The sequence below is a fragment of the Puccinia triticina genome, chromosome 3A, assembly GCF_026914185.1.
Source record: "Puccinia triticina chromosome 3A, complete sequence".
In the NCBI taxonomy this organism is placed as follows: Eukaryota; Fungi; Basidiomycota; class Pucciniomycetes; order Pucciniales; family Pucciniaceae; genus Puccinia; species Puccinia triticina.
This window is the reverse complement of record NC_070560.1, coordinates 5,035,161-5,060,290: the sequence shown is the minus strand read 5'-3', so window position 1 is coordinate 5,060,290 and position 25,130 is coordinate 5,035,161. Positions and strand designations below refer to the sequence as shown.

General features: G+C 45.2%; 2 protein-coding genes across 2 annotated transcripts; one reads left to right on the top strand and one right to left on the bottom strand.

Annotated features, from left to right (window-relative positions):
• Positions 1–2,151: 2,151 nt before the first annotated feature.
• Positions 2,152–2,417, top strand: PtA15_3A549 (uncharacterized protein; the record flags this gene model as incomplete). The annotated part of the gene is made up of 2 exons (XM_053167527.1): positions 2,152–2,293; positions 2,371–2,417. 2 exons carry the CDS (start codon positions 2,152–2,154, stop codon positions 2,415–2,417), a joined length of 189 nt encoding a protein of 62 aa, XP_053018735.1.
• A 21,054-nt stretch (positions 2,418–23,471) lies between these two features.
• On the bottom strand, positions 23,472–24,533 carry PtA15_3A548 (uncharacterized protein; the record flags this gene model as incomplete). Its single annotated transcript, XM_053167526.1, has 6 exons — positions 23,472–23,533; positions 23,616–23,730; positions 23,838–24,065; positions 24,157–24,211; positions 24,286–24,355; positions 24,434–24,533. 6 exons carry the CDS (start codon positions 24,531–24,533, stop codon positions 23,472–23,474), a joined length of 630 nt encoding a protein of 209 aa, XP_053018734.1.
• Positions 24,534–25,130: the final 597 nt, after the last annotated feature.

The following is a 25,130-nucleotide window of genomic DNA, read 5'->3' as shown; positions in this document are numbered from 1 at the left end:
TGTAGCTGCTACATTTGGGGGTTTTGTGGTCAGTAAAGATACATAATGAATCTTTGGGGGCCTGTAAACATTTTGATAACCATATGGCAGAAGGATTCCCACGCTGGGATGAGAAATAGTGGCAGAAACACCAAGAAACTACCAAAGTGAGGATATTTGGGAACTGATCAGACTGTAGCTGCTACATTTGGGGGTTTTGTCGTGACTTAAGGTCCATAATGAATCCCTGGGGGCCTGTAAGCATTTTGGTAACCATATGGCAGAAGGATTCCCACGCTGGGATGAGATATAGTGGCAGAAACACCAAGAAACTACCAAAGTAGTGATGTTTGGGGACTGATCAGACTGTAGCTGCTACAGTCGGTGGTTTTGTGGTGAATAAAGGTACATAATAAATCTTTGGGGGCCTGTAAACATTTAGGTAAACATATGGCAGAAGGATTCCCACACTGGGATGAGATATCGTGGCAGAAACACTAAGAAACTACCAAAGTAGTGATCTCCAACAGAGATTCCACAAAATTCTTAGAAAATTTCTGCAGCATTTTGCTTATCCCAAGGTTGAGGTACCAATGTGAGCCTTAAGCTCTGGAACCTCATCGGGAATAAACAAATTGGCTCAGGAGTGCCTCTATTTATACCCAAATCCTCACGGCCAATTGCTTTTTGTTCTGTTCCTCGCTTCTCCTTCTGCCTGGCAACAAAGACATCCTCCACTCCCAAAACCGGACTATTTTCTTGATACTGCCCGCCTCTCAGTCATGCAACAACTGAAAATTGTTCCAATACCTAAGTCGGACAAATAAATTTGCCCAAAATTGCGTTGGCTGCGTTATTGTTCCATGTTCCCTATTCTGCGTGCTCAAATTACCTCACCAGACCGCTCTTCCTACACTCAACCCTGCACTGCAATTCCGCCGCACACTCATGTGACCTAAACCGGTTAAACTGAGTACAATTCCAGTAAATGAAAATTGATTTATATTCCGGTTGTATGATCTCAAGGACCATTTTGCTAGCACTACCTGAATTATCTGCTCGGATCGGCCAGTCCGACGAGTCCTTGGACCGGTGTGTCCAAGCAGTTCTCGCACATGGCCTTCCAACAAGCTGTTGAAGAGGCTTGTCCGAGCAGTCACCAGGCGGGCTCTGCTTGGAAAGGGAAGTCCAACCTCTTGTCGGAGAGCCATGTCCAAAAACTGCTCGGACATGCCGGTCTGGGACTTGTTGGAACTGCTGTTCCAAGAATTTAATTGTTGCAGTGTAGCCCAAATTATGAGCCTTAAACGGGCCACACCAAGCCCTATTCCAGTAATTAGAATGGAATCATATCCAAGCTCCATGGTCACCAGTCTCTGTTCCTATTATGGCTATTGTTGTGATCCTGCGATGGCTTGTGATGACACCTTTTCCCTCCGCACTAGCCCACTGAATGAGACTTGCGCCTGTAGGCTGTAGCATTAAGCGACCGCTGCAAACAATATAAACAGATAGTACCTGGCCTAATTCCGGTAACTGAAATCGGATTTCTTATCCCGGTTGTATGGCCATGAGTGTCTTGCCACCAATATATCCAAAGACGTGCTTTCCATGTTGAGATGGCTTGGGAAAAAATGTTAACTAGAAAAAACCTAATAGCCATTTCCGGCCAATCCACACCCCGCACAGTAGTGCGTGTCACACACCCGGCTTCACTGAAACCGACGTCTCCATCGCCTACCAGAAAGAGTATGTATTTATATTTACGGAGGTATGCCTTGCACATCTACATATACCCCTGGTACACTACCCATCTTGTGATGTAACAAACACATTTAAGTAACGTCTCCCCAAGTTTGCTTCATCATATTTGGGGGCATACCTGGTCCACAAACGGCCCTCTCATCCCAGGGCTGCGTGTGTAATTGATGCAAAGCATCTACCATATTTAACACTGTGAGGTTTAGATGAGATCCTAATCCTGTGCCTTGGAGCAACCTTTCCCAATGCTCAATTGTTTCTTGACCCGCGCAGCGGACATCAGATGATGCAGAGCCCAGAGGCGACTCTGGAAATCACCCCAACACCTATATAAAGTCAATTCCCAGATGTTTCCTTTATGTCAGCCTGAGACAAAACCTACAAGATAAAATTTTATAGCTCCTTTCCAACATGACAAGATTGGGACTCTCATGCTTGGTGTTCCTGCCAGACAATTTTCACCCAGGGCAACTCAAGAATTTCAACCCTACGCTCCGGCCTACTCGGAATTCCAAGCCCAAGGAGCCCATTGACATACCAGCCGGTGCAAAAAGTCCCCACCAACTTCTTTATTCACATACACCATGCCCTAACATGTCACCTGATTCTTGATGCTGCTGACATCTACAGCGTCCAGGGCAATGAAATTTTCACTAGAACTTGAAAAAAATCCATAACCTCACCACATGGCCCTGGGTATGGAGGAGGGTGTTCACATTGATTTTTTTTCTAGTGTAATTTTGCCTTGAGCATTGCACACCATGAATATTCAAGCATCTGAGTAAAGTAGAATAGAGAACAAGAATATTTGCCTTAGAGATATTGATAAAATCAGGAGAGCACATGGTAACAGTATAGCTAATCAGAGAGAAGTGAGAAAATAGAAAAAAGAAAAAATAGAATAAATTAAATAGATAAATGAACAAAAATACAAGAGTTTGCAAGGGATCAGTCCAAGAAATGAAATTGGCTCGACTTCATCATGAATTCAATCATCAGGCTACATCCACCTTAACCAACAAATTACTATTAATAAGAATGTTTGTATTCAAGTAATAACATTTTCATTGTTTGTCCAATACCATTATGATATCAGAGATCATGATCCTCAGTGGCACTGAGTAAAATTTCTTTACTACAGCACAATTGAGGCAGTGAGAAACCCAATGTCCAATTTGCAAATCATCAGACCTTGGCAAAAGTACCCAAAGACATAGTAAAACCTTGGCAACAGTACCCAATGAAATAGTACATGGTGTTTTGGCTGACAGAAGAGATTTTTTGGAGTCCTCAAGAACATTCCTGTGGTCAATGCAGTTTGCTTTTAGCTACCACATGTTTTCATAACACTTAAAGACACTGATTAATGAAGCCTTTGATTTGAGCACCACAGTGCCATGTTGCCTGCTAAGAAATCAGATGTCACAAATCAAACATTGATTGAATCAAAAAACAACCTGAATTTTGCCCTTTTCCAGACATCTTCATGACCCAATCTCCATCTTGTCCATTTCCAGGTACGTCTTTGCATGTTACATCATCTCCAAGCCAGACACATAATGAAATATCACATTGCACAACCATAGTTATGGTGTTCAAAGTTGGTTTGCATAATTTTATGAATGTATAAATCATAAAATCATAAAAACATTTTGGTGAGGAAATTTTGTATCACATAATCAGACAGTCATATCCCCTGCAAAAATGATTTCATGATTTTATGATTTATGCATGCATAAAATTATGCAAACCAACTTTGAACACCATAAGTACTATGTCTACTTTGCCAAACCACAATTTCACATCCCAATTCCCTCTCTAACTATGGAATTCACAAGTTCACATCCTGATTCCCTCTCTAAATATGGAATTCCACTTGACACACTCCACCAACCCAAACCCTAAACAGTCAGACTTGTTTGTGCCACAAAAATCCAAACCCATCAGCTCGCCTCAACACCATAGTTCATTTCCCACTGTTACCCCCTTTCTTATTGAGAAAGAAGTTCTCCGCATGTTGGGACACTTCAAATCTTGACTCAAGTCATGGCTCTTGACACTCCAATCTTACTGCCAGTCTCTTTACCCAGTTTTCTATATGATAGTCTCATTGACACCAACCCTACTGTCAGGACTCAGGAAAAAAAAAAAAAATCTCCTTATCAAAATCCCAAAATGTAAAAGTAATGTCTAAAAATTGCAAATCAACAGCCAAGTCTATGTTTTGGGTGTGGTTGGTGAAGTAGCCAAGAACATTATCTCTCTTGAAGTAAGCCAGCTTTACTCCTTGGCCCAGAGACCTGATATGACTCTGTCTCATAGCCAGAGCTTATTAGCCACACCCAACCTCATTTGCCTGGCATTCAGAACTAATGTAGATTTGACCAGACAAATACTGATAAATTCTCACAAATTGCACCCAATATTAGTACACACAACACTGTGTAATTAAACTACCAGTAATGGTAGCGTAATGGTAACGTAACAATTTTTTGACTATTATCATTACTGTTATCTGTAATGGACAATTTTTACTTTATAATTATCCATTTGCACTATTTTTTTGTTTAAATTACGTTATCCTGTCGGCGGGAGGGGATTTTTTGCCCGCTGCTACGTTACTGAAGTGCAGGAACAGATTAAATTACTTGTAATATTATGGATAATGTAGTTAAAAATAAATATTATTATTGTTTTTGAGGGGAGGATCACCTTCAATGCCTTCCCAGCCTCCACAAATTCCCCAGTCAAAGGGATATCCTCGCGAAGCCACATCAGGCTACTAACACAGTGCGCCATGGTTGAGGGGAGTAGGCTCCCACAGCGACTGCTACAAACATCTGACACTGCCAAGAATAATCTCTCAACAGCGCAGGAGCTCCCAGATAAGCGCAAAGATTTGTGACTAAGGATGTGGCTGGTATTTTTTTGAAGGCAAACAGTTGCCCCTGGACCAATACAATTACTGTGTGTGCTAGAGCTTGCGAAAAATATCATTGGGTTAGGGCTGTTTCACCCCTGGGAATTGAGATAACACATTATCCAGGGGTGAAGTGCTATATAAGCATATTATCCAGGAGCGGAGCACCGTACAGCATCTGCTTCACAGCAATAATGCACTATCCTGGAAAATTATCATTACATTATCTGTTTCAGGATGCAAAAACAAAAACACGCACACAATTATGTTACGGGCGCGTCAGGAAATCACAAATTCCAGATAGCAGTAACGTAGCTGGGCGGCAACTGAAACCATTACATTACTGAGATAACGTGGATAACGTAGGGTAACGTATTTACCCAGTGTTGGTACACAGCCATGAAACTGTCTTGCCTGTAAAAGTTACATTTTTCATGTCCCTATTTAACATACCTGTGACCTAGGTTTTTGAAATGTACACCCCTTGACAATAACATGTTTGAAACCATTTTTATCTCATCTCCAGAACCATTCCTTTCCAGAAATGATTTTCAATGGGAATGAGGTCCCATTCTAATGCCAAGGTTTTGTTGCACAAGATTATTGATTTGAATGCTTGTCAACATTTGGGTGGTACTCATCCAGAATCTGTGTTTAGCCAATGGCCTTGCCAATTGAACCAAGATGCTAATCCAAGACATTCAACCAAGAGTACTCAAAGTTCTGATCCTGTCAGGTCCAATTTGGATGCTTACCCCAAGTTAAGCTAATACACAAGCCAAGAATTGAATTTGGTTCTGCCTTTTCTCAATTTCAGTTCCCAATAGTTGCTGCATTTGCAATTTCAATTAATAATAGCCAGTGAAACTTGCTTTCAACTGTGGGAGTATCCCTACCAAGGCCATATTTGCCCACAGGCAATTTTACATTGCTCTGTCCAGATTAACCTTGGTGTTGGAAATGTGTGTGGGAATTGTTACTGATGAAGAGCAAAAGTTCTCAATTTACCCCTGCTCAGGTCATATTTAGAAGACAATAAAATCCATCTGAATTTTGACTGTAATGATTCAGAGGTTTTCTATTTATTTTTTGTTAGAAATCTGTATATCTGCTTTTAATTATGTTGTGTAGTACAGTATAGTTGGTCTTGATTGTTATCTTTATATTTCTGCTGTTTTCATTTGCTCCTCTGATCTACTTCCATGCGGCTTGTATTTGTACCATTGCTTGGGCTCAATCCCTTTATCTCAAAAAAATATATTTACATTTGTTTTTTAATTATGGGAGGTTCGAGTGTCATGTTTGATTTTTCTTAGCTTATTTGCCGTGGCGCAGCCACAATTTCCCTAGTATTTGGGAACCGATCAGACTGTAGCTTCTACATTTTGGGTTTTTGTGGTCAGTAAAGGTACATAATGAATCTTTGGGGGCCTGTCAACATTTTAGTAACCATATGGCAGAAGGATTCCCACGCTGGGATGAGATATAGTGGCAGAAACACCAAGAAACTACCAAAGTAGGGATATTTGTGAACTGATCAGACTGTAGCTGCTACATTTGGGGGTTTTGTGGTCAGTAAAGGTACATAATGAAAATTTTGGGGCCTCTTAAAATTTTGCTAACCATATGGCAGAAGGATTCCCACACTGGGATGAGATATAGTGGCAGAAACACCAAGAAACTACCAAAGTAGTGATATTTGGGAACTGATCAGACTGTAGCTGCTACGTTTGGCGTTCTTGTGGTGACTTAAGGTCCATAATGAATCCTTGGGGGCCCGTAAACATTTTGGTAACCATATGGCAGAAGGATTCCCACACTGGGATGAGATATAGTGGCAGAAACACCAAGAAACTACCAAAGTAGTGATATTTGTGAACTGATCAGACTGTAGCTGCTACATTTGGTGGTTTTGTGGTGAGTAAAGGTACACAAAGAATGTTTGGGGGCATTTAAACATTTTTATAACCATATGGCAGAACAATTCCCACACTGTGATGAGATATAGTGGCAGAAACACCAAGAAACTACAAAAGTAGTGATATTTGGCAACTGATCAGATTGTAGCTGCTGCATAATGCATGTGTCCCGAAACACAATATTTGTGGGTTTTATATGCAGAACAATTTTTGGATGAAATTTTATGTCGAAATATCCCACTTTCTTAAATCCACAGAATCCTAGACTCTTGGATCTAAGTTTTGGGGTGTTTTTTTTACAAAGCTTCAACAAAAAATAGCACACACAACAATTAAACACAGGCACAAGTTGAAAATCCCCAAAGACCCAAAGACCCTATGGATGACCCTCCAGCTGTGCCGCAGCAACAAGCAAAAGTGGGCCGGTTGTTAGAGTATTCCAGGAAGGCCCTAATCAAGTGATTAGTGGGCTCCCAGGGAGGGGGTAGGACGAAACCGGAGCCCCTGGGGGGACAACCTCATGGAACAGTACTCCTTAAATAAGTTTTCCGGAGGATCCCCCACGAGCACTTGACCCCAGCCACATCCGCTCGTCTCCAATGCCCTGCTATTACTGCTCCCCAATCACCCGCCACCACCAACCATACACCTGTTCTTACTGCCTTGGGCGGTATTGCTCGCCACTGTAACTGTTGCGCATGTTCCATTGCATTTACAAAACCGCCACCGCCACTGTTGTCATCTTGTACAAGCTTAACAGCTCTTACCAAGGCACCACATCAAGCTCGTCATCCCATTGCTGGGCCAACCCCGCGCCACAACCATCACTTGCATAACCTGCCCACCTCAGCCTGTGCAAAGGTCTATCAACGCGCTCGGGTGGTAACCTCCGTGCAATACACACAAATCCAACAATTATATTTATGTACATGTGTATCTGATTTGGACATGGTCACCAGATTTATAATCTACCCAGGCCCGGCTGGCCAAGAACTCACAAGGCCGACTCATTCAAGGCCCCAATCCAGTCAAATATACATATTGGATTTCAGAGTGCAGCTTGCCATGCACGCACTTCCTTCCTGGCTCAGTTCGCCAGTCTTAACGAGCAGCTTAGCTCATCCGTCCAACCTGACCACCCACCCACAAGCCAAGCGCCCGACACCATCCCCCTAGAATGCACTGGCTTTCCCCAACCCTCCTTCTTCTTTGGACCCTCCGCGCTTGAGTAACCAACAACCAAGGATGGTGTGTCACAGTCTCAGAAAGACGCTCGCGACCAAACGCACGCAGATTGACCAAGAATGCCAAGCGTGGATAGCCTTCAAGGGAGATTATACAACGATGGTAGCGTGTAATATCCTTGATGAGAAGTAAAAACAGGTGAGCAATTCAGGACCGTTTATGGCATGTCATATGTATACACAGCAGCAGGAGCGGCAGTCTCATTGGTGTGTTTACAGGCTTCCGCATTGTACCGTCACACTCCGACCGTTCCCATCAAGCCCTTCTTGGCCCGGGAGGAGGAAACATTCATGTTCGGCTAAGCAGAAGAGAGTCGAGCCGACTGGCCCCAACGACTGGAAGAGCACAGGCGATTCGGCGAAGCAGGAGCCGAGCACGAAGCACCAATCGAGAGCCGTCCAAGTCGCTAGAGCGCGTCTAGCCCGTGTCGACGAAGGGCGTGCACTCACTATCTCCACGGAAGACGCAGCAGAAGACAAGGCGCCATCACTCGCCGCACAGGGACGGCCCATCTTCGCACCAGGTCACACCACGACTGCACGAGCATCTCCGCCCCGAAGCAGGCGCACTGACGACCCCGCAGAGCGCTTCCCGCCAAGGATCCGCGCGGGCGGTCCTCCCTGCGCCCGAATGGATGTGGTACTCCAACAGCAAGGCACACCATTCCAAGCAGGTCTTCAGCAACCTTCCTCCAGCTAAGAGCTTCTCCCTCGGCCCCCCGCCTAAGAAGCTGGACTCCCAAGACTCAACCATCCTGAAATTCTTCAATGACTCCTCCAAGGCCGCGAGAGGACTCACTGTTGGGAAGGAAGGACCTCTTGACATCAAAAGACAAAGCTCTGGAAGAAGAAGAGGAACCCGGTCAGGGCCCCATAATAGTACTTCAGACTGTCGACAACGAAGGAATGGGAACACAAGTGGTCAGCTCTCCGGACCAAGCAGGAGAGTGGTGGCATGTGCCTCCAGCCGGACGGAAGAGTTCCTGTGACAGCAGTTCATGTGCAAGGTGCATTCACAGCGTCAGATCTTCCCGCGCCTGCCCCTCGATGGGTGCCCTTGGCTCGGGCCGTGGCGCCCTGCTGGTCCAGTTCAAGATGGACAAGCCTAAACGAGGTTGCATATGTTTTTGACAAGGTTGCACGGGAAGGTGGTGCACAAGCAGATTATGGGCGTGACTGCAACCGCTGTGCCAATGTGATTCTTCCCCCCAATGTGATACCCAACCTGGAGGCAATCTCTGAATCTTGAGTACTATTTGTTTAGTATTATGAGCAGGCAGCGAAGGACCTTGATTGTGTTGGCGCCGAGCGCAACCCGGTCTCCCGCCACCAGCAGCATATCTCACTTCAACCTTCCGGGGGACTGGTGGGTTCTTAGTATTGTAATATTGGCTGGAGAGAAGCTTGTGTCCTTGTTTCTTTTTTATCTCCTCTTGTCTTGTGCTATGTGAAGGTAGTTGAGCTTCCCTGATACCCAACGGGTTGAGGAGGTCAACCCCAAGGGAAAAAATTAAACTAAGGTGGGGTCATTGACAAATATCCAACCCCATAGAATTTTCAAGTGCTTAAGCAGGGAATACTCTGTGTACTACTGAAACATCCTTCACCTTACACTTTGTTTTAACCTGGCCATTGATGATCTTCCTCTCCAAAAATCTGATGATTTATACATAATTTTGTGTCCAAACTGGGAAGTTATGAAAAATGTGAGACTTGAGAGACTCAGTCATCCAGAATTTCTGACATTTGTAAGGGTGCCACAAAATTGAAGTTGTGGGTTATTTAACAATAGTGATAAAGGTACTGTAGATGCCCACTTACAATGAAATCATTCACTGTTTTGTTTTTGAGTGTCAATTAGGCATAAATGTTGATAGAAGCATAACCAATTTTATTTTCTTGCTCCCTAAAGAAAATATATTCATATCATGCTTGTGGGTATTCATTAATTCCATGAGGTGGTGTGTTCTTGGAGGAGCTATGCTTGCAGGTTGGGACTGGAAACCATTGAACCTGGATGAGAGAGTAACAGGAATCTGAATTTGCAGCGGCGAAGCCGCCTTGGCCTCTAGTTCCTCATTAATCTGTGGGTGATAACAAAAGTAGATAAAACAAAGAACCCAACAAAAATATGCTAAACCATGGTAAACTAATTTCAAAAAGGCCTTCTATGCATGTAGCACCTCAAGTATGATGTGCAATATCTTCAGGAAGTTCAACCAACCAAATTAACAATGTTTGCAGGATGGTATCATGAGAGAGGTCAGGGGTCAATGTTTTTCCTTTTTTGAAAAAAGGTAGATTTGGAGACTTCTGATAACATCAGTTGTTGAAGTAAAAAAGAAAAATAAAAAAACTTTGAGACCCCTCAGCCACCCTGGATTAATCCTAAAACTTGCAATGTCTTTTTTTCATGAAGAATCAAATGGTGTATGTAGAAATTTATGAATGTTATCAGGCAAAAAAAAAAAAAAAAATCCTGTGGCTTGAAGCTAACACAGGGGGAAGGAGAGAGATTATAGAAGACTATTAAGGAGACATGCAACACAGAAAAAGGTATCAAGAGGAATAAAAAAAAATGATCAATATAAATTGATCAATATACGCTATATTGATCAATATAAGACATTGCAAATTCATCCATCTTGGTAGTGAATGGGACCCACAATCACAATCCATTGTCTGGAGCTTCTTCCCACACCGCGCACAAAAAACTCCTGCCGGAGCAATTTGAGGAGATCCGGAAGCTGTCAAAATCCAATCTGAAGCCAGCCCAAATTTTACTCCAACTACAAACGTCCAATAACAAGACCTTTGCAACCAACAAGAATGTAAGTAATGCGCTTCAGAAGATACGCCTCGAAGATTTGGATGGACAATCCCCCACCAAAAGCCTCTTGTCGGTCCTGAAAGAATCAAACTGGTCGTATGATGTAAAGGTAGACTCCAGCGGCCATGTTGTGAACCTCTTCTTTGCACACCCCGGATCAATCCATCTAGCTCAAATCAATCACCACATTGCGCTGTTGGATTCCACCTACAAAACCAACCGCTACAATCTCCCTTTGCTGCACGTGATGGGACAGGCAGCCTCCAACCAATTTTTTTCTATTGCGTTCTGTTTTATGACTGATGAAGACGTAGACGGGTATGTCTGGGCTGCGAATCAACTCAAGAAAAATGTTTGGCGTCCTCAGCGCATCCCCCAAGTATTTATCACTGATCGGGACTCAGCATTACAAAAGGCACTAGCACACGTCTTCCCGGACTCGCAAGCAAACCTGTGCGTTTGGCACATCAACAAGAATATTACATCAAACTGTAAGAAACATTTTCCTGCAGTCAAACTGAAAGACAAAGAAAAAAAGAAGAAGGAAGGAACCGAGAAACCCAAAGATCCGTGGGAAATCTTTGTGCAGCTTTGGCAGCAAGTAACCTCGTCAAAAACAAGTGAGCTCTACACAGAACAATTTGAAAACTTGAAGAAGTTCCTCTCAACCCGCCCAGCCGTTCTCGAGTACCTCAAAAAGAATGTAATCCCGGTTAAAGAACTTTTTATCGTGGCTTGGGCCTGTCAATACCCTCACCTTTGCAACCTCAACACTTCAAGGGTTGGATCCGGACATGCCTATCTCAAAACCTTTGTGAAGAACTCAACGGGCGACATGCTATCAGTTTTCCATTCACTCGCTCATGCAGTAAACATGCAAATCAATCACGTCCACGAGTCAGTTGGAAGCGATGCGGTTAAGACCCTGGTAAATGTGCCAAAGATGTTCATCCCTCTCCTTGACCATATCTTGACATTCGCTATCAAAGAATGTATTACTCAATACAAATGGCTGCAAGATCTTGATCCAACAGAAGAATGTTTGCAAACGGTTACAATTGGCCTTGGTATTCCTTGTGCCCATAAAATCACTGAATTAAGGGAAGCGGGTGATACTTTGTCACCCGATGACTTCCACTTCCAATGGCATCTCAAATATAATCCAGAAATCACGGTAAGGAATCTCCCACATTGAGCATATAAATTTGACGACTAACAAAGCTTTTTGCCCCAATCGAATACAGCAAAGTGACGAAGACAAAATCAGCTTAGATGCTGAGATACGGGAGATCACGGTCACTCTCTCTCAAGAACAGCCTCACACTCTTGTGAGTCTCATTGACCAGGTCCATAAAATTATTGCTGGCACCCACCAGGCCGTCCCGATTCAAGCGCCGCTTGTCAGAAAGAATACAAAAGGGCGACCGACTCTCAAAAAGCCTCGTTCAACTTCAACCAAGAGAAATCCCTTGCAGTTTGAACTTGTGGAAGCTCAACTGGAAAAAACTGAAGCTAATCTGAAGAAAAAGAAGAGGGCCTTGAAGGCTCCAAAACGAAACTCAAAACGATTAAAAAAAATCATTCTGACGATTCCAATGCTGAACCATTGTCTGATGGCCAAGAAGTTACCGATACTAAACCCGCCACACAAAAATCAACAAGATTAAACCAAGTGCCTGAAACAAAAGGAACACATGATGTGCCATCTGAATCATCCAAATCCAAAGATTCTAACAAGACAACATCCAAAGAAGGGTCTGACTCTGAAGAAGAAACTTCAGAAGCCAACAAATCCAGGGAGATCCTTTCCAAGGCCAAAAAATCACATGCAATGCTGTCCGAGGCCGGGTCCAAGGCCGGCAAACCACATGAAGCTGAAGAATCCCATCAATCTGAGCCGGATAAAGAGGAAGTTGTAGATTCTTCTTTGCTTGAGGTGAGATTTGTCTGTGATTATATTATCAAAACTGAAAAACTGAAATTGCATGGTCAGATACTTGCGGATCTCTACGTCCGGCCCATGATATTTATTTCATTGAAAATCTCCAGTTCCTTCATTCCACTACGTCTTGGCCCCAATCAGTCTCCAGACACAACTCCGATTTATCTCCTGCACGTGGACAACAATCACTGGGCTTTGGCATACGTTGAGCCAAAGGATGGTGTCAGACCCATTCCCCCTCCACTCTTGTCAAAGCAAATGGTTTCAGACGCTGCAAAGGGCTGGAAATCTGATATTCTCTCTGGTGTGCTTCTCTACAGCAAGAAGTGAATATCTTCTCTTTTCTCTTTTCTTCCTGAATACTAGAGGCCAAGGCGGCTTCGCCGCTGCAAACCCAAGGTTCAGGCCTCCCACCCCCCCTCCCCACTCTTCCTCAGCTAGTGCAAGATATTCATCTTTTGATAAATACATTACGTGGCTGCTAATCAGTCAGAAAGATCAGCTATTCATTCCATCAAACAGCAGAATGGACCTCCTGAGGCTAACCCAAGAAGTAATAAATATGACATGCAAAGAGCTGCCTTTATTTAAAAAGGAAGGCAAACAGAGCTCATTCCAGAGGTTCAAACCCAGCACCAAAATGAGGAAACATTTTCAAACAAGTGTGAGATTCCAATATTGGTGTGCAGATTCCATAGTGAGAGGAGGAAGGTGGAAACAAAGTTAAAATAGAAAATAGTCCAACTGGGAAGGTCAAGAAAAACTCTAGTAGTTCCCTGTGTTTGATCACATACACTATGGGCAATGGTGAAACCAATACAATATAGGTATTGGTATCACATTGGTTTGGGCTCCAATACATTGTATCTGTATTGGATTGGGTCACCAATACAATCCAATACATGTGGATCTGGTTGCCAATATGATCCAATCTGATTCTATACATTGTGGATTGGTGGGATGGGGTATTTATATTAGGCCCCAATTACCCAAAAAAGAGGTGTTTTTTTCGAAATACAATACCAACTGTATCATAGCTTTTTTTTTCAATAGAATACATGCTATAAAATTCTTTTGTATCAAAAAAAATATACAATACACTGCATTGACTGATACCTGTTTTGTACCTGATTAGAACCACAAGCTTATTCCAAGCTCTCAACTTCAATTGGGATCAGCTGGGTGTGTTTTTCTTGCAGTTTCACAGTTCCTAAATGATCTGCTTTCAGGGGGTTCAGTGCAGCAGAAGCCACCACTGCATGGCACAAAGAAAGAGGTATATTTTTTGACCTGAAGAGACTTCCTTACTGCATGTTGGTAAAACACTGGTAGTGTTTTGCTGACCAGAAGAGGGTCTCTACTGGACAGTCTCACCCTTCCAATTACAGAGGTCCTTAATTAAGTTAGATAAAAGTTGCTTGTCAATCAACCCTGAATCAGGAGAGACATGATGGATGTTTTTGCCAGTGTATAACTCTTTGGGATATGCAACATATGCTTATTGAAATCAATCAGAACTGAAGGAACCCACAGCTCTCATCCCTGCCTTTTGCTAATCAAGTGAGACTTCTCTTTTTGGAACAAAGAACCCTGATGAGACAAAAGTGCCTCTAGAAAAGCCTCAGGCAAGGGGGGGGGGGCTTGGTTAATTTTCAATATCAATTGTCAGCAAGCAGAAGGGATCAAGCAAGCTGAATCAATCATCCATCTACATATTCACATTTACCTTGCCGCGCACTCAGGACTCCAGTGGATAATCATGAGTGAATCAGGGGGGCTAGCAGAGCGTACATGCTGCTGCTGCTGATCAGGGTGAAGATGGTTTTGGAGTGGGTTGAAGGGTTGGAAGTAGGTCTCTTGGTCCTCTCAATTGTTGCTGCTTGGGTTGTAGACCAGGGTGTTGAGCTCAGATGGGGTGATGATGAGGTTATGGGAGATTGCCTGGAGGTCCGCGTTTACAGTTGCCGGTCCGCCATGACTATGAGCCCGGACCATGGGGCTAAACAGAGCAACGTTGGAGGCGGTCGGTCTATTGTCGGGAGGGCGGGTGCCAGCTTGATGGGCGCTGTGTTTCTACTCGGAGGAGGTGCCGGGCGACACCCGCAAGCTTGCATAGGAGTGGATCGGAGTCATTGACGCCGGCTGTAAGCACGTCCGACGCCGAGAAGAGACGGTCACGCTGCTGACACTCAACCTTTGCAGATTCTCCTTCAAACTCGTCGATGCGGTTCCACGGTTGTAACAGCTCAGTTTCCGGCGGGACCTCGTGGCGTGGCGTCAAGAGAATCAGGTTCTGGATCGTGTGTGACGCCAGACAGCAGTAAATCTGGAGGCCCCGCCTTTACCAGGTGATTAACAGTAGCGGCATCTGATAGTTGATCACGAGTCGCAGCAACATCCAGGCGAGCTCCAACAGTAGACGGGTGAAGAAGATGAATCCTGGCCACGGTGTGGTCCATTTCTGTCACCCCATGAGTCTTGAGAATTGCTTGGGTGGCCGCCAAGGGTTACTGGCTTTGAAGGCCCGGCGGTACATTGGTCAAAAGGGACGCTGTAGATGAAGAGCGACCGAGTTTGATTTGCATAAGGGGTGGTCGCGATGGGGGGAAATGATGGGGCTTACCAGGGGTAAACCAAATAAATGTGTTTTGGTGTGGTGGTGGAGACCATCTCCATGGAGGTTGGAGCCATGACAACTGGGTCTGGGGCGGGTGTGGCGGCCATGGCGATGGGAAATGAGAGGGGTGGCGTTACTTTTGACTGGGGGCGGTGTGGTTGGTCTTGGTTAAAAGGCGCGGGTTGATGGTCGTAGTCCCCCAGGGGGATTGGAGATGCTGAAATTCCAGCTATCCGTCTCCCTCAACCCTTCCGCTGCAGCACATGCGCAGTTTGAAGGGCAAAGAGTGGGCCCCCCACTGGTCACCAGTCTTTGCTGCGGGCCGGGGGCCTTCACGTCCAGTCCTTTTGACCCGTGCGCTTGACACGGGCTGGGGGCTGAGCCTGTGGCACAGCACTTCTGCTGATGTTGGAAGGCTATTGGAGTTGTTGAATGTTTGTGTATTTTATACTTTGGGGGGACTCATGTTTTTTTTCTTCACTGTTTTAATCTTGTAGGGGGAACCCATGTTTGTTTTTTTCTGAGATTTGTAAATTCTAGGGGGAACCCATGAATTTTTTTTTTTGACATTCTGGAAAATCTGTGTCTTTAATAAACTTGGATCTTTTTGTTTTCTCTTTTCCGCATGTAAAGAATTTTTTGTTTTCTTTGCACATGAAAAACTTGCATTTCATTTTTTTTTCCCTCAGGTAATGAAGTGGAAACTTCCCAGGAGATAAATGTGAGGGGCTGGTGTGGTATGATGAAATTGGGATGGGTCCAGAGGCCAAGAGTTGTCTCAATCTTGTGGTGAAACCTACTCGCGACTTGGCATACACTTTTTACTGTAGGGTGGTCATGCACGCCAACTTTATTGGCGTACATAGATACCTACGCCTTTATTTTCATTACTTTTGGCTTGCGCACGCCATATTTTTGGCTTAGACTTAAAATCACGCCAGCTTCTTGGCGTGAGCTTTGACATACGCCAAATATTTTGGCGTGTCCGTGAAAGAACCACATTTTGTTGGCGTGCGCTGGGGAATTTTTTGGTGTGCCTTTAGGCTGGCCCTTTTTTTTCCATAGATTGAGACATGATTTTGCAGTAGAAAAAAGACAAAAAAAGAAAGCTGATGTAGATGTATTATTTGGCAGAACCTAGAAATAAACCAAAAAGTATTGAAGGTGTAGTGAGTCAAAAAATTCCGGGGGTGCCCCTTTTTTTGGGTGTGCATTTATCAAGCCCCAGTCACTCTTTTAGTCATGACCATCAAGTCAGGCCCCCTGGACACATCAGTGGAATTCTTAACAAGTGATATGTCTTGAGGCGGCAGAAGGGATCAAGAGATGAAAGAGTCAGATGTTGGCACACTTCTATAAATGGAGTGTGCTTTGGCACACTCCTACAAATGGAGTGTGCTTTGGCACACTCCTACAAATGGAGTGTGCTTTGGCACACTCCTACAAATGGAGTGTGCTTTGGCACACTCCTACAAACAGAGTGTGCTTTGGCACACTCCTACAAACGGAGTGTGCTTTGGCACACTCCTACAAACCAAGTGTGCTTTGGCACACTCCTACAAACGGAGTGTGCTTTGGCACACTCCTACAAACGGAGTGTGCTTTGGCACACTCCTACAAACGGAGTGTGCTTTGGCACACTCCTAAAAATGGAGTGTGCTTTGGCACACTGCTACAAACGGAGTGTGCTTTGGCACACTCCTACAAATGGAGTGTGCTTTGGCACACTCCTACAAACAGAGTGTGCTTTGGCACACTCCTACAAACGGAGTTTGCTTTGGCACACTCCTACAAACGGAGTGTGCTTTGGCACACTCCTACAAACGGAGGGTGCTTTGGCACACTCCTACAAACGGAGTGTGCTTTGGCACACTCCTACAAACGGAGTGTGCTTTGGCACACTCCTACAAATGGAGTGTGCTTTGGCACACTCCTACAAACAGAGTGTGCTTTGGCACACTCCTACAAATGCCGGAGTGTGCTTTGGCACACTCCTACAAACAGAGTGTGCTTTGGCACACTCCTACAAACAGAGTGTGCTTTGGCACACTCCTACAAACAGAGTGTGCTTTGGCACACTCTTACAAACGGAGTGTGCTTTGGCACACTCCTACAAACCAAGTGTCCTTTGGCACACTCCTACAAACGGAGTGTGCTTTGGCACACTCCTACAAACGGAGTGTGCCAAAGCACACTCCTGAGTGTGCTTTGGCACACTCCTGAGTGTGCTTTGGCACACTCCTGAGTGTGCTTTGGCACACTGCTGAGTGTGCTTGGGCACACTCCTGAGTGTGCTTGGGCACACTCCTGAGTGTGCTTTGGCACACTCCTACAAATGGAGTGTGCTTTGGCACACTCCTACAAATGCCGGAGTGTGCTTTGGCACACTCCTACAAATGGAGTGTGCTTTGGCACACTCCTACAAATGCCGGAGTGTGCTTTGGCACACTCCTACAAATAGAGTGTGCTTTGGCACACTCCTACAAACGGAGTGTGCTTTGGCACACTCCTACAAACAGAGTGTGCTTTGGCACACTCCTACAAACCAAGTGTGCTTTGGCACACTCCTACAAACGGAGTGTGCTTTGGCACACTCCTACAAACGGAGTATGCTTTGGCACACTCCTACAAACGGAGTGTGCTTTGGCACACTCCTACAAACGGAGTGTGCTTTGGCACACTCCTACAAACGGAGTGTGCTTTGGCACACTCCTACAAACGGAGTGTGCTTTGGCACACTCCTACAAACGGAGTGTGCTTTGGCACACTCCTACAAACGGAGTGTGCTTTGGCACACTCCTACAAACGGAGTGTGCTTTGGCACACTCCTACAAACGGAGTGTGCTTTGGCACACTCCTACAAACGGAGTGTGCTTTGGCACACTCCTACAAACGGAGTGTGCTTTGGCACACTCCTACAAACGGAGTGTGCTTTGGCACACTCCTACAAACGGAGTGTGCTTTGGCACACTCCTACAAACGGAGTGTGCTTTGGCACACTCCTACAAACGGAGTGTGCTTTGGCACACTCCTACAAACGGAGTGTGCTTTGGCACACTCCTACAAACCAAGTGTGCTTTGGCACACTCCTACAAACGGAGTGTGCTTTGGCACACTCCTACAAACGGAGTGTGCCAAAGCACACTCCTGAGTGTGCTTTGGCACACTCCTGAGTGTGCTTTGGCACACTGCTGAGTGTGCTTGGGCACACTCCTGAGTGTGCTTGGGCACACTCCTGAGTGTGCTTTGGCACACTCCTACAAATGGAGTGTGCTTTGGCACACTCCTACAAATGGAGTGTGCTTTGGCACACTCCTACAAATGGAGTGTGCTTTGGCACACTCCTACAAACAGAGTGTGCTTTGGCACACTCCTACAAACAGAGTGTGCTTTGGCACACTCCTACAAACAGAGTGTGCTTTGGCACACTCCTACAAACAGAGTGTGCTTTGGCACACTCCTACAAACCAAGTGTGCTTTGGCACACTCCTACAAACAGAGTGTGCTTTGGCACACTCCTACAAACCAAGTGTGCTTTGGCACACTCCTACAAACGGAGTGTGCTTTGGCACACTCCTACAAACGGAGTGTGCTTTGGCACACTCCTACAAACGGAGTATGCTTTGGCACACTCCTACAAACGGAGTGTGCTTTGGCACACTCCTACAAACGGAGTGTGCTTTGGCACACTCCTACAAACGGAGTGTGCTTTGGCACACTCCTACAAACGGAGTGTGCTTTGGCACACTCCTACAAACGGAGTGTGCTTTGGCACACTCCTACAAACGGAGTGTGCTTTGGCACACTCCTACAAACGGAGTGTGCTTCGGCACACTCCTACAAACGGAGTGTGCTTCGGCACACTCCTACAAACGGAGTGTGCTTTGGCACACTCCTACAAACGGAGTGTGCTTTGGCACACTCCTACAAACGGAGTGTGCCAAAGCACACTCCTGAGTGTGCTTTGGCACACTCCTGAGTGTGCTTTGGCACACTGCTGAGTGTGCTTGGGCACACTCCTGAGTGTGCTTGGGCACACTCCTGAGTGTGCTTGGGCACACTCCTGAGTGTGCTTGGGCACACTCCTGAGTGTGCTTGGGCACACTCCTGAGTGTGCTTTGGCACACTCCTACAAATGGAGTGTGCTTTGGCACACTCCTACAAATGCCGGAGTGTGCTTTGGCACACTCCTACAAATGGAGTGTGCTTTGGCACACTCCTACAAACAGAGTGTGCTTTGGCACACTCCTACAAACAGAGTGTGCTTTGGCACACTCCTACAAACAGAGTGTGCTTTGGCACACTCCTACAAACCAAGTGTGCTTTGGCACACTCCTACAAACAGAGTGTGCTTTGGCACACTCCTACAAACCAAGTGTGCTTTGGCACACTCCTACAAACGGAGTGTGCTTTGGCACACTCCTACAAACCAAGTGTGCTTTGGCACACTCCTACAAACAGAGTGTGCTTTGGCACACTCCTACAAACCAAGTGTGCTTTGGCACACTCCTACAAACGGAGTGTGCTTTGGCACACTCCTACAAACGGAGTGTGCTTTGGCACACTCCTACAAACGGAGTGTGCTTTGGCACACTCCTACAAACGGAGTGTGCTTTGGCACACTCCTACAAACGGAGTGTGCTTCGGCACACTCCTACAAACGGAGTGTGCTTCGGCACACTCCTACAAACGGAGTGTGCTTCGGCACACTCCTACAAACGGAGTGTGCTTTGGCACACTCCTACAAACGGAGTGTGCTTTGGCACACTCCCACAAATGGAGTGTGCTTTGGCACACTCCTACAAACAGAGTGTGCTTTGGCACACTCCTACAAACAGAGTGTGCTTTGGCACACTCCTACAAACAGAGTGTGCTTTGGCACACTCCTACAAACAGAGTGTGCTTTGGCACACTCCTACAAATGGAGTGTGCTTTGGCACACTCCTACAAATGGAGTGTGCTTTGGCAAACTCCTACAAATACAAATGGAGTGTGCTTTTTTGGAAGGAGGAAGGGGGGCTATGTGATGAGTCTGATGGAGGACCTATTGAGGAACGGCAGCAGGGAAGAGTCAGAGCCAGACAACTGTATTCTGACAATCCTTCATCCATCCATTTCGTGACCTGGATAGACACAAGAAGAAAGGGATTCCTCTGAGTATTAGATGGTGAGGAGGCGGATGGAAGAGTAAGGCATTGCTTACCCGGTCAATCAGCAGCAGGTAGTGTGCAATTCTCCTCTACATAGGCTGGAGCAATTAATGCTTGAATTCGAGGCCCTTAACTTTGAGACCATTGCGCGGGTCAAAGACGGAGTTTCAGAGTCTTAAGTTGGCAAGGGAGTGCCTGGGCGCTGGGTGTCTGGGCCTGGCGGCCCTCCAGCGCGCTCACAAACGGCTTCCAGAATAGCACAATCTCCTCAACGTTTGCAAAGATGATTGGCACCCCCCGCACGCCAATCAGCAGCTCAAGCTCCTGGTAAAACACCTACAAGAAGATCTAGTAGATCTCGACAAAGACCAACTCCGTCAGGATCAGATCGTATATTGCTTTGTGGCGGTTCTGCTCCTTCTCGGAATATGTAGAGCAACCAGGCGGATCCATCAAGCTAGACAAAGTTTGATAATTAGGTCCACAGAAGGTACATGTCAGCCACGGAGATGCCAAGAACAGTGTTCTTCTAGCTACACCGGGTGATGATTGATAAAAAAGAGTAATTTGGAAGGTTTTTTGGGTTTTTATTTCAAAGAAATAAATATAAAGAATAAAAAGAGGGGCCCAACGTAGCGGGGGTGGTTTAGTCCCTCTGATATACACTGGGGCCTGCAGAGCAGGTATGGTTGAATCCCAGGAAAATAAAAGAATTGTCAACGATAAGAGGAGAAGGGGTTTTAACTTACTTTGATATTTAACCCGACTCTTATCGCGACAGAAGGAGAGATCGAAGATTTAAGCGAAAGGCATTGAGACGCAGGCGATTAAAAACTGGATCAATCGGAATCTGGATATTTCGATTCGAAGAAGTGATTAGATTATTGTTTGTCTGTCTTAAGCTGATGAGAAAAGAGAAGAGGGAGAACGGACCTCTTTATATATCCAAAATGTATCCAATTTTGATGGGGAAGTCTCTTCAAAGACTACGGACTGGGGCGGTAACTATTGCTTGATGACCCTTTGTCTTGCGATGAGGCCATTGATATCCGTCAGTTTATCTTTTCTCGTGCTTGATTGGGGCGCGGTTAGTTATTGATGTCGATCTGTTTATCTCAAATTTGGATGGGGAAGTCGTTATCTATAAGATCATACTTGTGTATGATCTCTCTAAAATTACCGGACACTGGACACCTGTCACTTGAATATCTTTGACAGGTGTAACTCGCTCACCCGGGTGTACTTTATACTTCACCCGGAGTATATTACCAATATTATCTATTTTTAAAGATAACTATCAATATTAATTATATGTACAATATACTTTTATGTATTATATTTTGATATTATATGTGACAGATTACATAGACATCTGTCACACAAAAAATGTGAAATATTATTTATAATCATTTGTATAATTGTTACGCTGGCTTGCGCTGCGTAGCCGGCTGACAGTACAGGTAGGTTTATTTGTCTTGGGGAGGGGTGGATGGTTGGGCCAAGGAGTGAGGAGGACACTTACATTGCCAGGATTGACATTGAGTTGAGTTGAGGATGAGGTTGCTAATGGTTGACGGCTGGCGTTGTGGTTGAGAGTGTTTTTCAAAGGTGTGGATGGGGCCTCTGAAGGCCAGAAGACATCTATCATGGGGGAAGTTGATGGTGCTTCTGCTAGGGCGGAGGTTGAGCGGGCGGTCGCAGATGAGATGGATTTTGCCATGCCCAAGAGCCACAAGCGGAAGGTGTTGTGAGTTGATGGGACGGCCGCCCCAGTGGCGTAAATTTGAGTGCAAATATTGGGGGCTGGTGATGGGGGTTGAGTTGCTTGCAGATTGCGCAGTTTTCAGATATCATTAGGATCCATTTTGACTCCGGATGGTCTGCTGAGCAACTGAGAGTGAATTAGTGACAACTTTGTCATAAATTAATGAAGGAAGAACCAGGTACCATGGTCGTCGTCATTGTCACACTTTCAACACCTGGCCGGTCAAAAAACCGACAGGAGGGGCATGGCGGTGGCGTAGTTGTCAGGGCTTGATTAATGTGGCACTCGAGTGGGTGGATCTTGAGAGCCGTAGTGCTGGATCTTCTATAAAACAGGCTTTGACTTGCTTGTTTGTGTCCCCCATGGCATCCTCTGCTGCTATACTTCCAGCGTGCAGTTTGTGCTCAACCCCCTCCGCTGTTGCACTTGCACAGTTTGAGGGGCTAAAGAGTTGGCCCCCGGGTTCTGCAGCCTTTGCTGCGGGATGGGGGCCTTCAATGCCCTTCCTTTTTGACCTTTGCGCTTGACGTGGGCTGGAGGTTGGCCCAGACGCAACAGTCATTGCTGTTCACAACACCTTTGGTGTTGTTTGGGGGCATTTGAGATTTCTTTTTTTTCAGTTCTGTTGTATGTGTATGAAACCTTGTTTTTTTTTTTTTTTGTGTTTTATAATAAGGGGAAACCCTTGATGTTTTTTTCCCTATTTTGACAAAATGTAAGGGGAACCCCTTGATTTTTTTTCCACTTTTTACAAAACTGTGTCTTTAATAAACTTAGATTCTGAGAAATTTGCACAAAATTGGAAAATTTTCACTTTCATTTTTTTTCTGTCATAATCATTCTTGGGAACTTATTTTACACCCCTGCAGCCAATCCCATGACTTTGGGTCTGTTGCTTGAGCTTCTGCAATGAAAAATGAAGTGCCAAAAACATTAGATGACCCACTGTACATACATACTTGAAGGTTAGCAAATCCACCAAATTAGACCCACAGTGCACGCAGCATGTGCTCTTGAGAGGTCTTCTGCCCGCTGTAAAATTTTGATGGGCTTTGGGTACCCCAGTGAGAAGGTATTTTTTCTGTAATTTCTTATAAAAGTACATTTCTGACTCCCAATCTATGTGGGGAAATTACATTCCAACTCCCAAAAATTATGTTTTGGGAGTCAGAATGTAATTTTTGGGAGTCAAATAGTCAAGCCCCTCAAAGAAAGCCAAAAATTACATGCAAGTACAACATTGGTGCGCAATATAAATAAACACGTGTGGATCTGGTTGTTGCTACACATAATGGATGCCACAGTCAAAATGTTTTAAACAGCCAAACAGTTGACAGTAGGAAATCAGCAGGCAAACAGCCGGATGCCGAGGTAGATTGTTGATCCGCCGAGACGGATCAGCGCCACTGTGGAACAAAAAGGGAGGGGAGAAGGTGGAGGATTGGTCAGAAGGACGGTCTGATGATTGATACCAGGGCGGAGACTTACTGAAGGCTACAAAGCCAAGAATGATGATCATGTATAGCCGGACCTTCAAGCTGGCTTTTCCCAAAGCAAAGGAGCTTCTCACATCGCCATCCAATATGCAAGCGACCACGATACCCTAGATAACCCAGCGCTCAGCGAGTGTACCTATAAGAATCGATCAAGGCGGATCGGGAGGAGACTTAAGTTGGCGAGCGTCCAGAGCAGGACAACGTTTGTTCGGACGCTTTTGTAATAGTCTTGCTTTAGAGCTTCTTTCTCCTTGTCCGACCGGTTCTTTTCGACCAATTTCGGCCGAGTTTTCAGGTTCATCAGCGCTTCGTCATAAGTCTGGTCAAGATCTTTCTGCTCCAGCGGGCATGCGATCTCTACTTTCGAATCGCCAGCAAAGACTGCCACTCCCAGGTCGGTTAAAATGATGTTCTGGTCCTTCGTTCCCCAAGAAAAATCATGCTACGCCGTGTCAAAAGGGTACGCACACGAAATTCAGTCTGAGAATCGTCAAAGAATCACACAGTTGTGTGGCACCAAATTGCTGGCTTACAAGGTTTGTGAATGCATAGACGTTGAGTACGTTGATATATGCTGGGGCCAATAACCTGAGAGGAATAAACACTCAATGATGAGTGATGTTTGGTTCAAATTCTGATAGATTGGCTGAGTGGTTACTCACAAATACTGCAACATGCAGGTTAGCAAATGCCACGGATCTAGCGCCAGGACACTTGACGTGATCCAAGAACCTGAGTCGAGCAAAATGCCAGATCAGTCAGCGAGCGGGTCAAGGATAATCGGATAAGAGCAAGATTGCTCGATCTTACCCAAAGTAGCAATCAATGAAATGACGATTTGCGCATACAGGGTGGCATTGGCTCCACCCTTGACAGCTTTGACTAAAATCAACACACACGCGACCAACATGTAGAGTGCAAGGCATCCAAAAATTATCATAGCAGAAATATATTTCCACTTGGCCCTGGGAAGGATAAAATTGTGAAAAGTCACAAGACTAAGATATTTATTTCACTAGTGAGTATGCGATCAATCCTAACATACCAGGAGATATATATAGAGAAATAAAACAGTCATGTACCTAAGAGTGGATACAAGACCGATTCTACAAATAGATAGAATAAAGAAAACTTGGAAAGTAAAGCTCTGCTGTGCAGGCTGAGACACGTTATCGTGCTGTAAGAATCGGAGTTCTTTTGGGAGCGACTGAAGTCCATGTCAGCGCCTGGACTCAGTTCGATGCTGAGTTAATCAGCAAGAGTTATCTTACATAGACTCGATGGAGCTCAATCCTTAAGGGCTCCAGATACGAGCTGCTAAGGAACCGGCGCAGCTGTCGTCTAACACAGGAGTGCGACGATCCATCAGCTTCCAGTCCTTGCTGTAGAGTTAGGCTTCTGCAACGATCGACTTACCTCCTGTGAAGGGGTCCAATATTCAATCGTTGAGGCTATGACCATTTAAGTCTGGGTTGGCGTCGGGTGCGAGCTTTCTGCAATATTGTAC